This window comes from Motacilla alba, chromosome 3 (assembly GCF_015832195.1).
Source record: "Motacilla alba alba isolate MOTALB_02 chromosome 3, Motacilla_alba_V1.0_pri, whole genome shotgun sequence".
Taxonomy (NCBI): domain Eukaryota; kingdom Metazoa; phylum Chordata; class Aves; order Passeriformes; family Motacillidae; genus Motacilla; species Motacilla alba.
Genome location: NC_052018.1, coordinates 82895466 through 82911963, shown reverse-complemented (window position 1 = coordinate 82911963; position 16498 = coordinate 82895466). Strand labels below are relative to the sequence as shown.

At 54.0% G+C, this 16498-nt stretch overlaps 2 protein-coding genes across 4 annotated transcripts; one reads left to right on the top strand and one right to left on the bottom strand.

Moving 5' to 3' along the window:
- Positions 1 to 183: 183 nt before the first annotated feature.
- Positions 184 to 7757, top strand: SLC35B2 (solute carrier family 35 member B2). 3 transcript variants are annotated; one of them, XM_038131802.1, is made up of 4 exons: positions 184 to 265; positions 2976 to 3169; positions 3396 to 3556; positions 4803 to 7757. In XM_038131802.1, exons 2-4 carry the CDS (start codon positions 3013 to 3015, stop codon positions 5739 to 5741), a joined length of 1257 nt encoding a protein of 418 aa, XP_037987730.1. In that variant the 5' UTR covers positions 184 to 265; positions 2976 to 3012; the 3' UTR covers positions 5742 to 7757. The 3 variants fall into 3 exon arrangements, with proteins under 3 accessions (XP_037987730.1, XP_037987729.1, XP_037987731.1); XM_038131801.1 differs by lacking the exon at positions 184 to 265 and adding an exon at positions 2314 to 2877; XM_038131803.1 differs by lacking the exons at positions 184 to 265; positions 3396 to 3556 and having other exon boundaries at positions 3089 to 3169.
- A 1048-nt stretch (positions 7758 to 8805) lies between these two features.
- On the bottom strand, positions 8806 to 15835 carry HSP90AB1 (heat shock protein 90 alpha family class B member 1). The gene is made up of 12 exons (XM_038131795.1): positions 15624 to 15835; positions 15365 to 15511; positions 14981 to 15187; positions 14523 to 14682; positions 14199 to 14332; positions 13407 to 13718; positions 12811 to 12976; positions 12426 to 12616; positions 12001 to 12148; positions 11466 to 11734; positions 10705 to 11038; positions 8806 to 9382 (listed from the first exon to the last, which is right to left on the bottom strand). The coding sequence occupies exons 2-12, from the start codon at positions 15509 to 15511 to the stop codon at positions 9273 to 9275; spliced, it is 2178 nt and encodes a 725-aa protein (XP_037987723.1). The 5' UTR covers positions 15624 to 15835; the 3' UTR covers positions 8806 to 9272.
- Between the last annotated feature and the right edge of the window lie 663 nt (positions 15836 to 16498).

The window sequence follows — 16498 nt, the reverse complement described above, 5'->3', positions numbered from 1 at the left end:
TTTAAGGAAAGATTGTGGCACTTGGTGAGTTGAGATGGTGGTGTCCGCTTATAGCTTGGGCTCGATGATCTCAGCTCCTTTAAAACCTGATTGATCCTGCGCTCCTGCGATCGCGGAGCCCGCCCCGCCCCGCCCGCCGCGCTCCCTCCGCAGCGGCAGGGGCGCTGTGGGGCGCGGAGCGCGCCCGCCGGGCGGGGTTCCGCCGCCGCCGCCGGGAGCGGAGCCGAGGGGAGCCGGCCGAGAGCGGGTCGGGGCCGGGCCGCAGGTGGGTAACGAGGCCGGGGCGGGCGCGGAGGGCGGGCCGGCCCGCGGGCGGCAGCTGCCCTGCTCGGCGAGGGCGGGCGAAGGCTGCGCCGCGCTGCCGGCCTGCTCGCTGCGAACGTGGCCGCCGGGCAAGGAGGCGGCGCCGGGGCCACGCTCGTCCCGCAGCCGGCGGCTCGCTGCTTCTCCCGCGGGGCCGCCGGCGCCTCGGGCAGAGAAGCCCCGGAGCGGCAAGCGTAGGGCTCTCCCCTGCCGGGAGCCCCGCGCCGTGCCCGGGGCGGAGGTGCCCCACGCCGGCGGGGAGCCCGTGCCTCTGCTCGTGGCCCCTGGGCAGAGGCGGCCGTCCGCCCTGGGGCGACAATGGCAGGCACCGCTGCGACCCGGCTGCGTGCAGGGACAGGGACTGGGAGCAGACACGAGATTCCGAGCTGTTAGTATGGACTTGTCAGCTCCAAGCTTGCGTTTGACCTCAGCCCTTCCAGGCGCTGGAGGCGCGCTGAAGAGTATCAGGGCTGTAGGCAGGGATCTTTTTCAGAGCCGGGACCCAAATTGCCCATCCCAGGCAGAAGGCTGGGTGCCAGCCCGGCTCTGAAGCGGTGCTTTTGAGAGCTGCCCTTGCAGTGCCCAGGGGAGCAGCGGCCGGCTCTGTTGTCTCGGCTCCTGAGCTGCTCCGCAGAATAAGGCTCCTTTCATGCCTCAGCATGTTGCCTGCTCAGCCCCCCCCGCTTTCTACCTGTAACACTGGCGTCCCTGTTCCTTCCCAGCCTCGGCAGAGAGGGCAGGGGCTGCTGCTCTGAGTCAGCTCTCAGGGCCTGGGAATTGCTAGCGCAGGCATAGAGAGCCATTGTCCCTCCATAGCCTCCTCTTCACGCTCGCTGTGGGAGAGCAGAGCTGATTCTCCGCCCATGGCAGCGCTGCAGGAGCTGGCGGGGTAACGGCAGGCGCAATCGTGCTGAATGGAGCTTGCAGTCCATCTCAAGTTGCAAATGTGGCAACAGACCCTGTCATTTATATCTGACTTCTGCAAAAGTGAATGGCGTTTCTGCACCCCACCATCAGCCACAGTTATTTAATATGGACAAACCCAGGAGCACTGAGCCCTAGTTTTGCACCACAGCATCTGTGCAGCCTGCGATGGTGCCCCTGCAGCAGGAGAGATTGAGTGGAGGCGTCCGACTGTCTTTTCCAGGGGAGGGGGGAGACAGAGGAGTTGGAAGCAGGCAAAGAAATCCACCCCTAGCCATGTGCACCTCTCCCTGCTCTGGGAATTCCTATGTCTTTTAAGTCACAGAAGGGAGTTTTCTGGGTGAAACACAGCCCCAGCTTTGGTCAGGTTATTGAACTCCAAGAGCCTGGCCACAGTAGCTGAGATGAGAAAAGTCCCTGAGGTCTTTCTCAAGAGGTTGATGGGAGTGCTTGCTCATGAAATGGCAGGGGACTTTCTTGCCTTTAAAGTCCTTAAAGTTTGTAAATTTCCAAGTAAAGTCCCTAACTTTGTAAATTCCTGAGTTTCATGTGGGAGCTACTGGAGGTCAGTTATACAACACTGGGGCCAGGTGCACCCTAAATAGGGCCTAAATTCCTCTGACTCGCTTGTTTCTGTTGGAGGAGGAAGTAACATTTCTGTCCCTTTCAGTCACAGGAGCTTTTCTGGTGTGTCTTTATGTAGCCAGCCCACAGCACGCTCACCTGGTACCCAAGGCTACTAGGAGGCTTTTTCAACAGAGGAATTGGGGCAGGGATGTAGCGTGGACCAGGGAAACGTTCTACCCTGATGCAGTAATCTGCAGCTTGCTTTGTGAGGGGAGGATGCAGGTGGCCTTGGGTGTAGGAAGTTGTTGCCTGCTTGCTCATTCTGTTGAGTACCTAGTGCCCTTGAATATTGCAGGTTTGCCTCTGTGAGAGGGAGGACAGTGAAGGGAAGAACTCCTTCAAGGACTATTAAAGCTGTTTTAAAGCTGGCTAGATCACTTCCTACAGCTACAGCTGAAGAATATCAGCTATACCTCATCATACAGCACAGTCCTGGTAAAATCCCACTAGACAGCTGGTAGGAAAGTTCCTTTCCAGCCTTGCTTTCTGGCTGTGTTTTGCCAAGCGGGTGAACCCTGGTAATTTCCTCTGAGCTGTGAGGAATGCCTTGGCACACTTCCAGGGCTGCATGGGGAGGTGGGGGAGGCTGGCAGCCCCAAACCCTGCCTCTTATCCACTCACCTGTTTTAGCTGGAGGGAAAAGCTCTGAACTGTTTGCTTCCAGAGAAAGGTTGCTCATTGCCACAGGCTTGAAACATGAGCTTCTAGGTAGGACTAAATTCTTCTGTTCAGTGACCTTTTCCACCCAAAAGCTGTGCTAAAGTTTAACTTATAAAGGTGAGGTGTGAGGTGCTCCTTACATTTGGAGTAAGAGTGTAGTCAAAACCAGATGGTTACAGCAGTGTTCTCTCTAATCCTGGGAATCCAGGGTTCTAAGTCCACATGTTCCAGAGCAACCACCTTTACCAGAAGCAAACATGGATGTCTGGCCTGTGCTTTTCAGCTCCAGAGGACTCTTCCTACTGTGTGTGCTGCCAGCATCACTGTTGTCGCTGCAGTGGGCTCTGGGTGGCCATATTACAGGTGATGAGGATCAGGCTGGATGGTGGGTATTACAGGCATGTGGAGTGGAGCTGCCCATGTACCAGTAGCCCACCACCTGCCTCTTTCTCTCTTTGCAGATTTTGCATTCCCCTCCTGCTGGCCTCCCTCCCTGCGATGGCTGCAGGTGAAGAGATCGCCCCTGCCCTGCAGGACTCGTGGGGGGACTTCTGGCTCTTCCGTTTCTTTGTTAATGCTGCTGGCTATGCCAGTATTGTGGTACCGGGCTTCCTCCTCATCCAGTACTTCAAGAGAAGGAACTACTTGGAGACAGGTAGGAGCGGGAGCTTCCCTTCCTCAACCTGCATTGTCAGGCTTGAGCCTCTCACAGAGCTGTGTCCCAGTGCTGTCCAGCTGCTATCCTGAAACAAATTTCTCTGAGGCCCCCATACTAGCAGATCTGGAGCCTAGTGAGGAGGAAGGCTTCACCTCAAGCTGGTGCAGCATGTGGTGCCCAGGCTTTGGTTAATTGTGTCTCCATCTTCTCTTATCCTATTCAGGCAGAGGCATTTGCTTCCCTGTCATCAAATCATGTGTGTTTGGCTCTGAGGTGAAGTCTGTACATCAGGATGATGGCTCCCTGCCACCCCGAGCAGAGCCCACAGAGTCCTCCACAGCCCGACATGTCTTCAAGCTGCTCTTCTGTGCTGCTGGTCTACAGGTAGGGGTCCTGTGCATGTGTGGCTGTCCCATTCTGGAAGGAGGAAGTAGCCAGTGGTTAGTGACTGCCGGTTCCTTGAAGACCAAGCATGCAATGCTGTCCTTGATCGAGGCAGGGTTGGAGGCTGGGACAGGACAGTCCACCTCCAAGAGCTGTGGAGGTCCATTTAGCTTTTGTCATTTGAGTTGGAGCATCCTGTCTGTCTGATCACAGTCCTCTAGAGCCTCTGAAAATTCTGTGATTCAGCAGGTTGTTAAGGCTGCTTTTGTTCTGGCTCTGATGTCCTATAAGCACATAGTTTGAGCCCTCTTTTATCCCAGGCCCTCCCATGGGTCACTGTCTGGGGCTGATGCATTCTGCCTTGATGGATTGAATTTGAGTACTGGAGAGAAAATACTTAATTCAGCTACAGATGAACAGGAATTTAAAATGTTAGATTCCCCAAGTCTCAGCCACAGCCTGAGCATCATTAGGAAGGGCAACTTTTTTGATCTATGAGGACAAAAAAATAGCAGTGTGGGCACTGAGATAGAAAAACCCAGCTGTCCTGCAGCCAGTAAACAACTCACTCTCTGGCTTACTCCCCCAGCCTATTCAGATATGCTGTGGGCCACCACATTCTTCCATCTCTCTGTGTCTTACTTTCTTGGGAGATGGGTGATGAGAGGAAGTCTGTTACTTCTGCGAGGGGCTTGGTGTTGCACCAAAAGTAGTGGAGATGACAACCAGGACAGTGATCATCCCTTGTGGACAATTTTATCTGCTGGTTTTGAAACTAGAATTGATTAGGATGTAAAAACCAGGCCTAGGGAGCTGGAAGTGAAAACCTATGCAGAGGCCACTGGGAAAACTGCCAGGACCTGCCGCAGGGAGCTGGCACCAAAACCGCAGCTGTGTATCAGTAACGTTCCCTGATTCGGTCCGTCTGATTCCACAGGCTTAAAGCAGCTCAAAGCGTAACTGTTCGCTCTCACCAGGATGTTTACATTGTGGGCTTTTCCCCCCTGTCCACTGAGCAGGTGTGCTTTGGAACAGGATGTTCCTGGTTATAACCACATGGGACAGCGGGTTCCCTCAGATGGGTGGAGTGGGGAGTGGTCCTGTCTCCCAGTGTCTCAGGGGAGCATTGCCATACAGAGGATGAGCAACGCTGGGAAAAGCAAGGATCTCCTGGGGTCTGTTCTTCCTGTTGCTGGCAACTGCTGTTGTGGGTCCTGACTCTCCCTGTGCTCCTGCTGCTTTGCAGGCTTCCTACCTCACATGGGGTGTCCTCCAGGAGCGTGTGATGACGAGAACGTACGGTGCTACTGAAACAGACCCCGGAGAGAAGTTCAAGGACTCCCAGTTCCTCGTGTTCATGAACCGCATCCTGGCCTTCACAGTGGCTGGTCTGTACTGTGCCCTGACCAAGCAGCCACGCCATGGGGCTCCTATGTACAAATACTCCTTTGCCTCCCTCTCCAATATCCTCAGCAGCTGGTGTCAGTATGAGGCACTCAAATACATCAGCTTCCCCACCCAAGTGCTGGCCAAGGCCTCCAAAGTGATCCCAGTGATGATGATGGGCAAACTGGTGTCACGCAAAAGTTACGAGTACTGGGAGTACCTGACTGCTGCCCTCATCTCCGTCGGGGTCAGCATGTTCCTGCTCTCCAGCGCTCCTAACAGGACAGTGTCCACTGTCACCACTTTCTCTGGCATAGTGCTCCTGGCTGGCTACATAATCTTCGACAGCTTCACCTCCAACTGGCAGGACGCTCTCTTCACCTACAAGATGTCTCCCGTGCAGATGATGTTTGGCGTCAACGTCTTCTCCTGCCTTTTCACCGTGGGCTCGCTCTTGGAGCAGGGTGCCTTGCTGGAGTCGCTGCGCTTCATGGCCCGCCACTCGGAGTTCACCGCCCACGCCGTGCTGCTCTCTGTGTGCTCTGCCTGCGGCCAGCTCTTCATCTTCTACACCATCAACCAGTTCGGGGCAGCTGTCTTCACCATCATCATGACACTCCGACAGGCCTTCGCCATCCTCCTCTCCTGCCTCATCTACGGCCACACTGTCACTGTTGTGGGTGGGCTGGGCATAGCCGTTGTCTTCATGGCCCTCTTCCTCCGAGTCTACGCCCGCAGCCGCATGAAGAAGCGCAGTAAGAAGCTCCCGCCGGGCGAGACCCCTGTACAAAAGGTCTAAGGAAGCGGAGGCCATGGCATTTAAGCCATGCCTGCTGTCCTGCCTCCACTCAAGGGTATTTGCTGAATTTCTCAGAACCCACTTAGAAGAAGAGTGGGATATGAATAGGCAGGACCAGTGACTCGGTTTTCCACCTGCTTTTCCTGAGAAAGGGGCTGGAACAAGCCCAGGAAACGCTCTGGGCTGATGCAGCTCCAAACCTTTCCATTTGCCTTAATAGGTGAAAGACTTACAGCCAAGGCACAGGCCTGGGGACACACCAGCATGGGGCTGCTGGTATTCCTGCCCCACCTCTGTCTTGTGGCTTCTCCCCAAAGTCACTCATGAACAAGGGAACTCTTCCCTGGCACTGTCTTGCCTCTGGCTAATGCTCCTCCATTTCTGTTAGTACTACAGAGCTTGGCAGGAGGAAAGGGCAAGCAAAACACTAGGTTTCTTTTTGAAACACCTCTGAGTGAGGCAAGTCCCAAGCTGAGCCCATCGAAGGGTGGGGAATGCTCGTCCTCCATTCCAGGAGGGGCTCTGGGTAGTACAGGTACAGCCAAGGGAAGGACTCCCAGCCTGTCCTACCCCAGGCCTGGGATCTGCTCTGGGAGGGCACTGCAGTGAGAGCCAGTACCTCCCAGTTTGGTTTTATCAATTCTTTACCCCTGCTCCAGGACACTCTTCTTTGCCCCCCTCAGCCCAGGCTGATTTTTATGCAGCACCTGAGCTGGGCAGTTCCCAAGGCTTGCCGAGTCCTTTGAGGTTGCTTTTTGGTTACATCTGCTGTTGTTACAGGCCAAAGGCTGCACTGCCCCGAAACCCCAGCACCACCTCGGGCTCCCTCAGTGCCATGGTTTCTGGGCTTTGCAGTTGCCATTCAGACAAGCACAAACAACCCCTCTTTTTCCTGCCACCTGGAGGCACTGGCCCTGGTTTTCCTGGGGGCTGGCCAGAGTCTGTGCCTGGAGGGTTAGGACGTGGGGCAGAGCCTGCTTGCGGTGCCTTGTTCCTGCTCCGCAGACAGCAGGGGATGGAGCAGTGAAAGCTGTTCTTCCCCCAAAGCCTGGGTTTTATCGGTCAATCCTTTTCTCGTCAACACAACCTGACTGACAAACCAGCAGGTTTTGGTACTTTTGCAAGGCAACTTTTTTCTGTTTTTATTTTATTAAATTAAAAATATGCTGCATATAGTGCCATGGACGTAAATGTTGGGGGTTTTTTTTGGTTGGTTGGGGTTTTTTTTCCATATACTTGGAAGGAGGGAAGAGATTTCCAATTCTTCCTGTGTCCCTAGTCTGGACAGCAGAGTTGTGTTTCCAAATACAGGTGCCTCTGTCTGTCTTTGCCAAGGCTGGTGTCAACCAGGGTTGCACTCCAAGCTGCAAGGTCTGACAGGAGATCCTTGCACACACAGCTGGGGAGCACAGCCAGGTTTGGAATGCTGTTTACTCTGGTGAGCAGGCAAAGGAACCATTAGCCTGAGCCTAGTTTGGCTCCTAGGCTCTGCATGGTGCAACTTAAGGAATTCCCAGTGGGGCAGCTACCAAGAGGTGATACAGAAGCCGGCTGAGCACCTGCCAGCCAGGGCCCCCGGTGCTGCAGCACTTTGTGGGGCGTACTGCAGCAGCCAGAGCCATGAGAGGCTTGAGGTGTGGATGGTCCACGCTCCTGGTAATTGTGGGAGGCCTGGTGAAAAAATGTGTAGGCAAGGGCGAGTCTGGGGTCAGAGACAGGACTGGGGCCTAACACAGCTAGGGAAAGGGGACACTCAGGTGAGGGTTACAAGAGAAACAGAGGAGGAAACTAGGGACAGTGGTGACTTAGCTGAGCCTGGAGGGATACCAGAGCTGGTGCTGAGCACGGCCCAGGCTTCAGAGCACTTGGCTCTCCAGCAGTTTTACCAGTGCTCCTTTTCTAGCTCTGAGCTTTTGGAGGTGCCTGTGCAACCTCACAGCTTTTCATCCTGCCCAAATTCACCCAAATGTCTGCACCCACCATCTGCTGACAGACTGAAAATGGAATGTGATTTCCTTTGACTAAAAACAAAGCAACAAAAACCTACATTGTCAGTTTAGGAATGGGATACAATGGGATAACCTTTCTAATTTAAATGTAGATTTTAAACAAAACATTAGTGGAAAAAGAAATCAGGACATTAACTTAAAAAGTTAATTTTTATTGATTCACTATTTGGCAACACTTGCCTATCGAGAGAGAAATCCTAGTTTAAAACAATTTGCTAGCTCAGCTCCACCACTGCCCTGGCAGGCTGCACCCACCCTGGCAGCACAGTCAGTGTCTTGGTGTGCTGCAAGGGATTCCAGCAGGCTCTGTGTCCCTGTTGAAGATGGATACTGGCTAAAGCCCTTTCTATTTTGTGCCTGTGGCAACTGGCATGTGGGCAGCAAGAGAAATTAAGTGTCACTTTTCTCTGACAAACCCCAAGGGCCATTGTGGCCAGGGGTGACAAACCTCACAGAGTGTGAGCTCAGTGCAAGGGGCAGCTCAGTCAGAGGTGATGTCCCAGGCTTCTCATCTAGGACACAGATGGAAAGAAGCCAGATACTGCCCAACACCCAATGGCTGCAGAAGGCCAGGAAGGGCAGGCTGGAGGTGAGGAAAGGAGTTGAGTCTTTGGCCCGACAGCTGAAGAGAGGCAGCTTGACTACAGTCCTGAGCTGTCACTCCACCCTGCTCCACACTGCAGTGGAACAGGCAGATGGCTCCTGCTGCTGTCCTGCCCCAGAGTGCTCAGATCAAACCAGCCAGCAGCAGCTCAGGCCCTGGCACAGCTCACCCAGCTAACCCACACTGATTGCAAATTTGCTCCCGGGCTGGGGGCATGCAGCTCTCCAGGTGGAGAACTACTGCTCTTTGGAGATGACCCCTGCACAGCAGGTCATGTGTTCCACCCACTTCATCTTGCCAGGGCATGGAAGAGATAAAGATCTTCTAAAGCAGGGCTCAGACAAGCATTCAGGGCACAGGGAAGACCTACACAGCAGAGTCCAGTGCCCTTGGGGACAGGCTGAGATTTTCCTCAGCAGAGTAGGCATGAAACACAAAGGACTCCACCATGTAAATCATCAATTCTTTAATTCCAGTAGAACAAAAACTCAAAAATAATCAAACAAAACCTAACCAAAATACATAATGCTATCCCAGGGCTTCAGGGAGGCAGCAATTCAGAGGAAGGGCTCTCCCACCTCAATGGAATAAGGACAGTGTTTGGTGCCTACTGGTAACATGGGACACTCCATGAGGGGGAGAGAGGGGAAGCCTGATGCCTGCTCACAGCTCCACTCCCCCTCAGCTGTCCCTACACAAGCAGAAAGACACACAACAGACAGGCCTCAGGCTACCTGAATCACTACTAACAAACAGGGAATCATGCCCTCCTGCACCCTGCCAAAAACAACCCCAACCAAACAGAGCCAAAAGAATAGACACCACCAAGAAGTCAGTAGCAGCTGGTGGGGGCAGACCATCTTCTAAGCAAACATGATAGAGCAGAGGTCTGGCAGGTGAAGGAAGAACCTTCCTCCATTAGTCTACCTCTTCCATGCGGGATGTATCTTCATCTCCCTCCAGAGGGGGGATTTCCTCAGGGACAGCTGCACTGGGCTCCTCTGCAGCCACCTCATCTTCATCTATGCCTGGGAGAGGGGAGGAAAGGAAGAGATAAGGCCTCCACATGACACCTAATCCCAGATGTACAGCCTCTCCCAGAGTAAACCTGGCTCCTGCCCCCAGCCTGAGGAATGGGGCTATTAACATCCAACAGTTCTCAGAATCATAGAATATTCCGATTTGGAAGGGACCCACAAGGATCACTGAAGTCCTGCTCCTGGCTCTACACAGGACAGCCCCAAGAATCACACTGTGTGCTTCAGAGTGTTGTCCAAACACTTCCTGAATGCTGGCTTGGTGCTGTGACCACTTCCCAGGGGGAGCCTGTTCCTTGGCCAACCACTCTCTGGGTAAGAAACCTTTAACTAATATCCAACCTAAACCTCTCCTGACAAAGCTTCATGACATTCCCTCAGGTCCTGTTACTGGTCACCATGTAGAAGATATCAATGCAGGCCCCTCTGCTTCCCCTGGTGAGGAAGCTGTACACTGCAATGAGGTCACCCCTCAGTCTCCTTTCCTCCAGGCTAAAAACTAATAATTGCAAGTCAACATTGTTACAAGTTATTGTCAACTCCAGCACTAATCCTGAATCAGCAGCATCTTCCCAGTAACATCTACACTGGTATATGGATGCTACCTATGCCATTAGAGTGCACTCCTTAGCCATTAAAGATTAACTACAAGAGACTTGTTACCCAGCACCACAAACCCTGGAGTCTAAGCCAGGAAAATGTGGTTTAAGCCATGAACGTTTCTCTAGAGAAAGTGCAGTAAATCCAGTCAAGTCACAACTAAAGCAGTTGCAAGACTCTAGAGCTCATCAGTTTCCAACCCTGTGGGTTGCTGTTTCTGAGTACTCTGAACAGGAAATTCATACCATACAGTCCCCTTACCTGCAACTTGACTAACAGAACCCTACTCCTACTGAGACTAGGCAGCACAGAGTTACTAACTTAGTTGTGCCAAGCCACAGCACCTTCTGACTTACATTTTAGCTGAATTTGGAGGAAAAGGCTGTGTGCAAGCACAAGCTGTTTCTCCAGATGGGTCACATAACCCATGACAGACTTCTCACATTTATTCTGAAGGAATAAAAAGCCTCAGCTTGTCATCTGAACATCCTGGTGGTGGCACCTGGTGTTGTGGAGAACAGAGTCCAGAGCCCTCCTGAAGTACCTTGTTCCAGGTTTACACTTTCTCCTGGCCACCTTATGTACAGAGCCACTTCAGCACATCATAGCAGCATGGCTCCCATACTGGCCTCCCCCTGCCCCAAGACGCTAGCCTGACCAGTTAACCTGCTTTCAGGCCTGCTGCAGGCACAAGAAGTTGCGTGGATACTCACCAAGCCCGAGTTTGATCATCCTGTAGATGCGGTTGGAGTGGGTCTGGGGATCTTCCAGGGAGAAACCAGAGGACAGCAGAGCAGTCTCAAAGAGTAGCACCACCAGATCTTTAACAGCTTTGTCGTTCTTGTCAGCATCAGCCTTCTGGCGAAGGGTTTCTACAATTGGGTGGTCAGGGTTGATCTCCAGGTGCTTCTTGGCCATCATGTAGCCCATGGTAGAGTTGTCCCGCAGTGCCTGAGCTTTCATGATGCGCTCCATGTTGGCTGTCCAGCCGTAGGTGCTGGTGACGATGCAGCAGGGAGACGAGACCAACCGGTTTGAGACGGTGACCTGCCAACGTAGCCAAAGGTCAGCTGAGCAAGGCCCCCATAAGCCCTGGACTGGGCCCAGCCACAGCACACTACAGCCCAAGTCTCTGCCCCTGGTTCACCTGGGGACACCCCAAAGCAAGCAGAGATGCTCCAAGCAGCTCCAGGACTGCTGCAGACTAATTTGGACAGTTCAGCCAGCACTTAGAGCAACCACTGCACGTTTCCCACACTTACCCTCTCCCATCAATGCACGTATTTGGGTCAGTGCCCCTCACCTGCAGCCTGGCTGCTTAGAGCAAGATGGTGCATGCTGGGACCTCCAGTCTCCTCTAGCGGCTCCTCTGCAGGAGATGAGAGGCATGCGTTGAGGGGGGGCCCTCACCTGCAGCACGGAGGACCCAGCCCTCCACCCTCCAGCGCAGGTCTAAGCTCCCTGCCCATCTCACCTTCTCCACCTTCTTGTCCAGGATTTCCTTCATAAGTTTGCAGAGGTTCTCAAACTTGGCCTTGCTCTCCTCCATCTTTTTTTTCTCTTCCTCATCCTCAGGCAGCTCCAGCCCCTCTTTGGTGACTGATACCAGGGTCTTGCCATCAAACTCCTTGAGCTGCTGCACGCAGTACTCATCGATGGGCTCCGTCATGTATACAACCTCAAAGCCACGCTTCCGCACACGCTCCACAAAGGCTGAGTTAGCAACCTGCTCCTTACTCTCCCCTGTGTTTGTGGAGGGTAGAAATGAAACATTACCAAGACGTAAGAGCTGGTTACAGCAGGACAAACACCACCTGTCACTTGGGATCCCTAAAATAAAACTGGCAGCAGCCAGGGTTCTAGGCCTGATGGCCTTTCCCCAGCCCCCAGGAATGAGCTGTAATTCAGCAGGGATGACCTGCTGAAGGCAGCAGGAAGTATTTTAAATTAGGGTTCGTATGCAGGTTACCTGCATCTACCTTGTTAGGCTCAGAGGAGCTCTGGCTCACCTGTGATGTAGTAGATACTCTTCTGGTTCTCCTTCATACGGGACACGTACTCAGAAAGCGAAGTCACCTCATCGCCTGACTGGGACGTGTGGTACCGCAGCAGCTCCGAAAGGCGTTTCCGGTTGGTGGAGTCCTCGTGGATGCCCAACTGGGAGCAGAAGAGATGCATGAAGTCTCCAGGACAGGACTTGGATGCACTTGGCCACCCCTGAGGCACAGCCATCTGCCCAGCTCCTGATCATTTGAGTGTTTGGCCTAGGGCAGCCAGAGGGGATAGGTGCCCACAAAGGCACTCAGGCATTCGCGAGACCCACTCCCTTAATCCTAACATCCATGCAGAGGAGACACAGCATAGGAACAAGACTGCTCCTCAACAGATGGGTCATGGGCCCTTCCCTCCTCCAGGTCTAGGGTGCCCAACTCACCTTCAGATTCTTGGAAAAAGCTTCGTAAAATTTCTTGTAGTTCTCTTTGTCTTCTGCTAGCTCAGAGAAGAGCTCCAAGCATTTCTTCACAATGTTTTTGCGGATCACTTTGAGGATCTTGCTCTGCTGGAGCATCTCACGAGAAATGTTCAGAGGAAGGTCCTCCGAGTCCACAACACCCCGGATGAAGTCTGCATAGGAGGAATGAGAAGAGGTGTCAGGTTAAGGATTCTGAGCTTCAACGCAGCAAGAAAAGAGCTAAAACACTGACTGCTATGCACCCACACCAGCTAGCACCTCATCCAGTCCCTCTGTACTGGAAGTGGTACCACAGGCTGTGGGGATGCCAGCTCTGCACTGGGAGGCTGAGGCAGGGGGCTCTTACTTAGGTATTCAGGGATGAGCTCGTCACAGCTGTCCATGATGAAGACCCGCCTCACATACAGCTTAATGTTGTTCTTCTTCTTCTTGTTCTCAAAGAGGTCAAAAGGGGCACGGCGTGGGATGAAAAGCAGAGCCCTGAACTCCAGCTGCCCTTCCACAGAGAAGTGCTGTGGAACCAGGAAAAAAAAACAGCTGCTGGTGTGCTTCACTTCTCCTTTCTCCAGCTCCCACAGCAGGGAGGCTGAACTGCTACTCCTCAGCACTGGGCTGGCAAGGGGGCACAGCAACACCTCTAACATCCAAGCAGCCTGTATTTCCTCCTGCTCAGGCCCACTATCCCCTACGTGCCAAGGTCCTCTGGCATACAGCAGGCTTGAGACAGAGAAGTCAGTGCTTTTCTGAGACCCCACATCCTCCTGTCTTGCTTATGGACTGGCACTGCCAATCCTTCCACCTGCATGGGAGTCATAGTGCAGGTTGCTCCATCACCAAGTGGCCTGAGAGTGCTCAGTCCCACAGAGGCACAACCATGTGGTGACTCTGGATAAGGGCTGGAAAAGGGCCTCTCCCTGGAAGGCAGGGTAGCCCATCACCCACCTTGACAGCCAAGTGGTCCTCCCAGTCATTGGTGAGGCTCTTGTAGAACTCGCCATACTCCTCCTGGGTGATGTCATCAGGGTTGCGGGTCCAAATTGGCTTGGTCTTGTTCAGCTCCTCCTGGTCAATATACTTCTCCTTGATTTTCTTGGTCTTTTTCTTCTTGCCTTTGTCTCCCTCCTCCTCCTCATCAGAGCCCACATCCTCGATTTTGGGCTTCTCTTCATCTTTGGACACTGACTCTTCTTCCTTCTCATCTTTTTCCTCCTCTGCTTCATCATCACTGATCTCTTTCTCACGTTCTTTCTCCAGCTGTGGAGAAAGAAACAAGCAGTAGTCAGGTTTAGTTCGAAGTTACCAAGAATCCTTTAGCTCCAGATGAGAAAAACGGTATCCTCCAAGGCCAAACAAATGCATCATCTGCAATGAAAGCTCTTGGAGCCGGTCCTCAAAAGCCCCTTGTCATGCAACCAAAAGCTGTGTCTGAGAAGAGGAAACTGTCAGGAAACTCTCCTTTTTCCATGGCTGATTTAAGATGACCTTCAGCTGCAGAGGTCACAAGCCTTTAGTGTGGCTGGATACCCACCTCCTTCACCTCCAGGAAGCCCCCAGCCTCAAACCACCTTTGGCCACAGAACCCGAGAGCACCACTGCTCAGTACCCAGCAGCCAGGAACTACAGAAGGGACCAAAAGAGATCATACGCTGGGCCTTTTCTGTGCTCTTGCTTCAAACACCACCCACCCCTGCCTCCAGCTTTCCATCTGGTCTCCACAGTCCTTTCCTTACGTACATAGAGCGTGATGGGGTAGCCAATGAACTGGGAGTGCTTCTTCACCACCTCTTTCACACGACGCTCCTCCAAGTACTCAGTCTGGTCCTCCTTCAAGTACAGGATCACTTTGGTGCCACGTCCAATGGGCTCACCTGCAGCACGGGGAGAGAAACATCAGTATTTCAGGGCAGAGAGCAAGCGTGACCAGCTCCTCCAGCCTAAACATTATGTGCTACTCAGCATTAACCAGCGTGACTAACAGTTCAGCACAGCTGTAGGGAGCACCAGCAAAAGGGGAGCTGCTGGCAGGAAAACGTGCTTGGCTTTTTGTACAATACGCACCATGGTCAGTTCTGACAGTGAACGAGCCCCCAGCTGACGACTCCCAAGCATACTGCTCATCATCATTGTGCTTGGTAATGACAACCACCTTCTCAGCCACCAGATAGGCAGAATAGAAACCCACACCGAACTGCCCGATCATGGAGATGTCTGCACCAGCCTGTGAAAGCAGAGAGCAGCTGCTAAGAGCAGGGTGGAGGTAGAAAATGACTGATTCACAGCAGCAAAGAACTGGGTCAAGCACACGGAGAAAAACATGCAAGTGCCAACAGGCAACCAGCTATACCCTCAGCTCCTCCCTAGCGTTGGAGAGATAGGGGAAGCACACTTAATTAGGCCAACATTTCCCACAGCAAACAAGGCAGCAGGGCCTTTTTATTGTTTATTTATTATCTGTACATTCAGCGCCAGCCTGTGACCCAGGCCCCAGGGGACCCATGCAGCCAAAGGCAACCCACCTGCAGGGCTTCCATGAAGGCTTTGGTCCCAGATTTGGCAATGGTGCCCAGGTTGTTGATGAGGTCTGCTTTTGTCATCCCAATGCCAGTGTCCACCAGGGTCAGTGTGCGGTCCCGGGGGTTGGGGATGATGTCAATTTTCAGGTCTTTCCCACTGTCCAGCTTGGAGGGGTCGGTCAGGCTCTCGTAGCGAATCTTATCCAGGGCCTGAGGAAGAGAGGGATGCTCGACACGGCCTCCCTACTCGACAGCCTCCTCCACCCCTCCCCTGCACAAGCCTTCCCGGAGAGGCAGGAATCGGCCTCTCCCCGGGCACCCCTGCAAGGACACCAGCCCGACCCGGATCCCCGGCAGAGGAAGGAGCCCACTCCCGCCCGGGCTCACGTCGGAGGCGTTGGAAATGAGCTCCCGCAGGAAGATCTCCTTATTGGAATAGAAGGTGTTGATAATGAGCGACATGAGCTGGGCGATCTCCGCCTGGAAGGCGAAGGTCTCCGCATCCTCCTCCTCGTGCTGCACTTTCTCGGGCATCTACAAGACAAACACATGCCTATTTTCAGTGCATTTTCAGGGCATGAGAACCAGAGAAGGGGCGGTGGGGGGGAAATATCAGGCCCGGCTCCATCCCCCATCCGACCCCTACCGTCTCGGGCGTGAGGGAGCCGCGAAAGAACTACACCCCTCCGCCGGCAGCTTTTTATAGACACGGAACGAGCGGGGAACCTCACGGCACGTTGTATCCTTCCGCCTTAAAGGGGTCTTGGTCAGCGAACCACAGATCGATGGTGTATGGGAGGCACCGGCGTTGCCGTTTAGCGGCGGCCATGGCGGGGGCGGGGGTGCGATGAACGCTCGGCTTCACGCTGCCGCTCGGCGGCTGCCAGCCGCGGCTCCCCGCCGCCCTTCGCTGCGACGCTCGGAGGGCCGCAGGACCGGGACCTCCTAGCGCCCCGGCGAGGGGCGGCGGGGAGCCCCGGCCAGGAACTCCTTTCCGCGCCCCGTCGCGGAGGAATACAGCTGCGGCTAGAAAACCATTTCCAGAGTATTCCACAGAGGTTAAGGGGCGCCTCTTCGGCTCCACGGCTGGGGCAGGGAACCGGAATCCGCACTGCCCCAGCTTCAGCCTGCAGCTCCCCCCGAGGCCGGGAGCCGCCTAGTTCTGCCGGCCTGAGGCTGCGTGGAACTTAAGCGCAGCGGAAGGAGGGGCGGGGACAGAAGGTGTCGGGGCCGGAGTGTGTGGCCGGCCCGCGTCGCCGTTGCAAAACAGCGTTAGGAGACGTTGTCTTTTCAGTGTGCTAGGGAAATAATAATACAAATAATCTTAAGCCTTACCATTCCAGTATCTGCAGTACTCTGTCCGCTTCTGAGCTTCTCAGTGCAAGAGAGACGTGGAGCCCCTGGAGCCGGTCCAGCGGAGGGTAACAAAGGTGACTAAGGGACAGGAGCACGTCTCTTATGAGGAAAGGATGAGGAAGCTGGGCCTATTCAGCCTCGAGATGACTGAGAGGGGAGCTTATC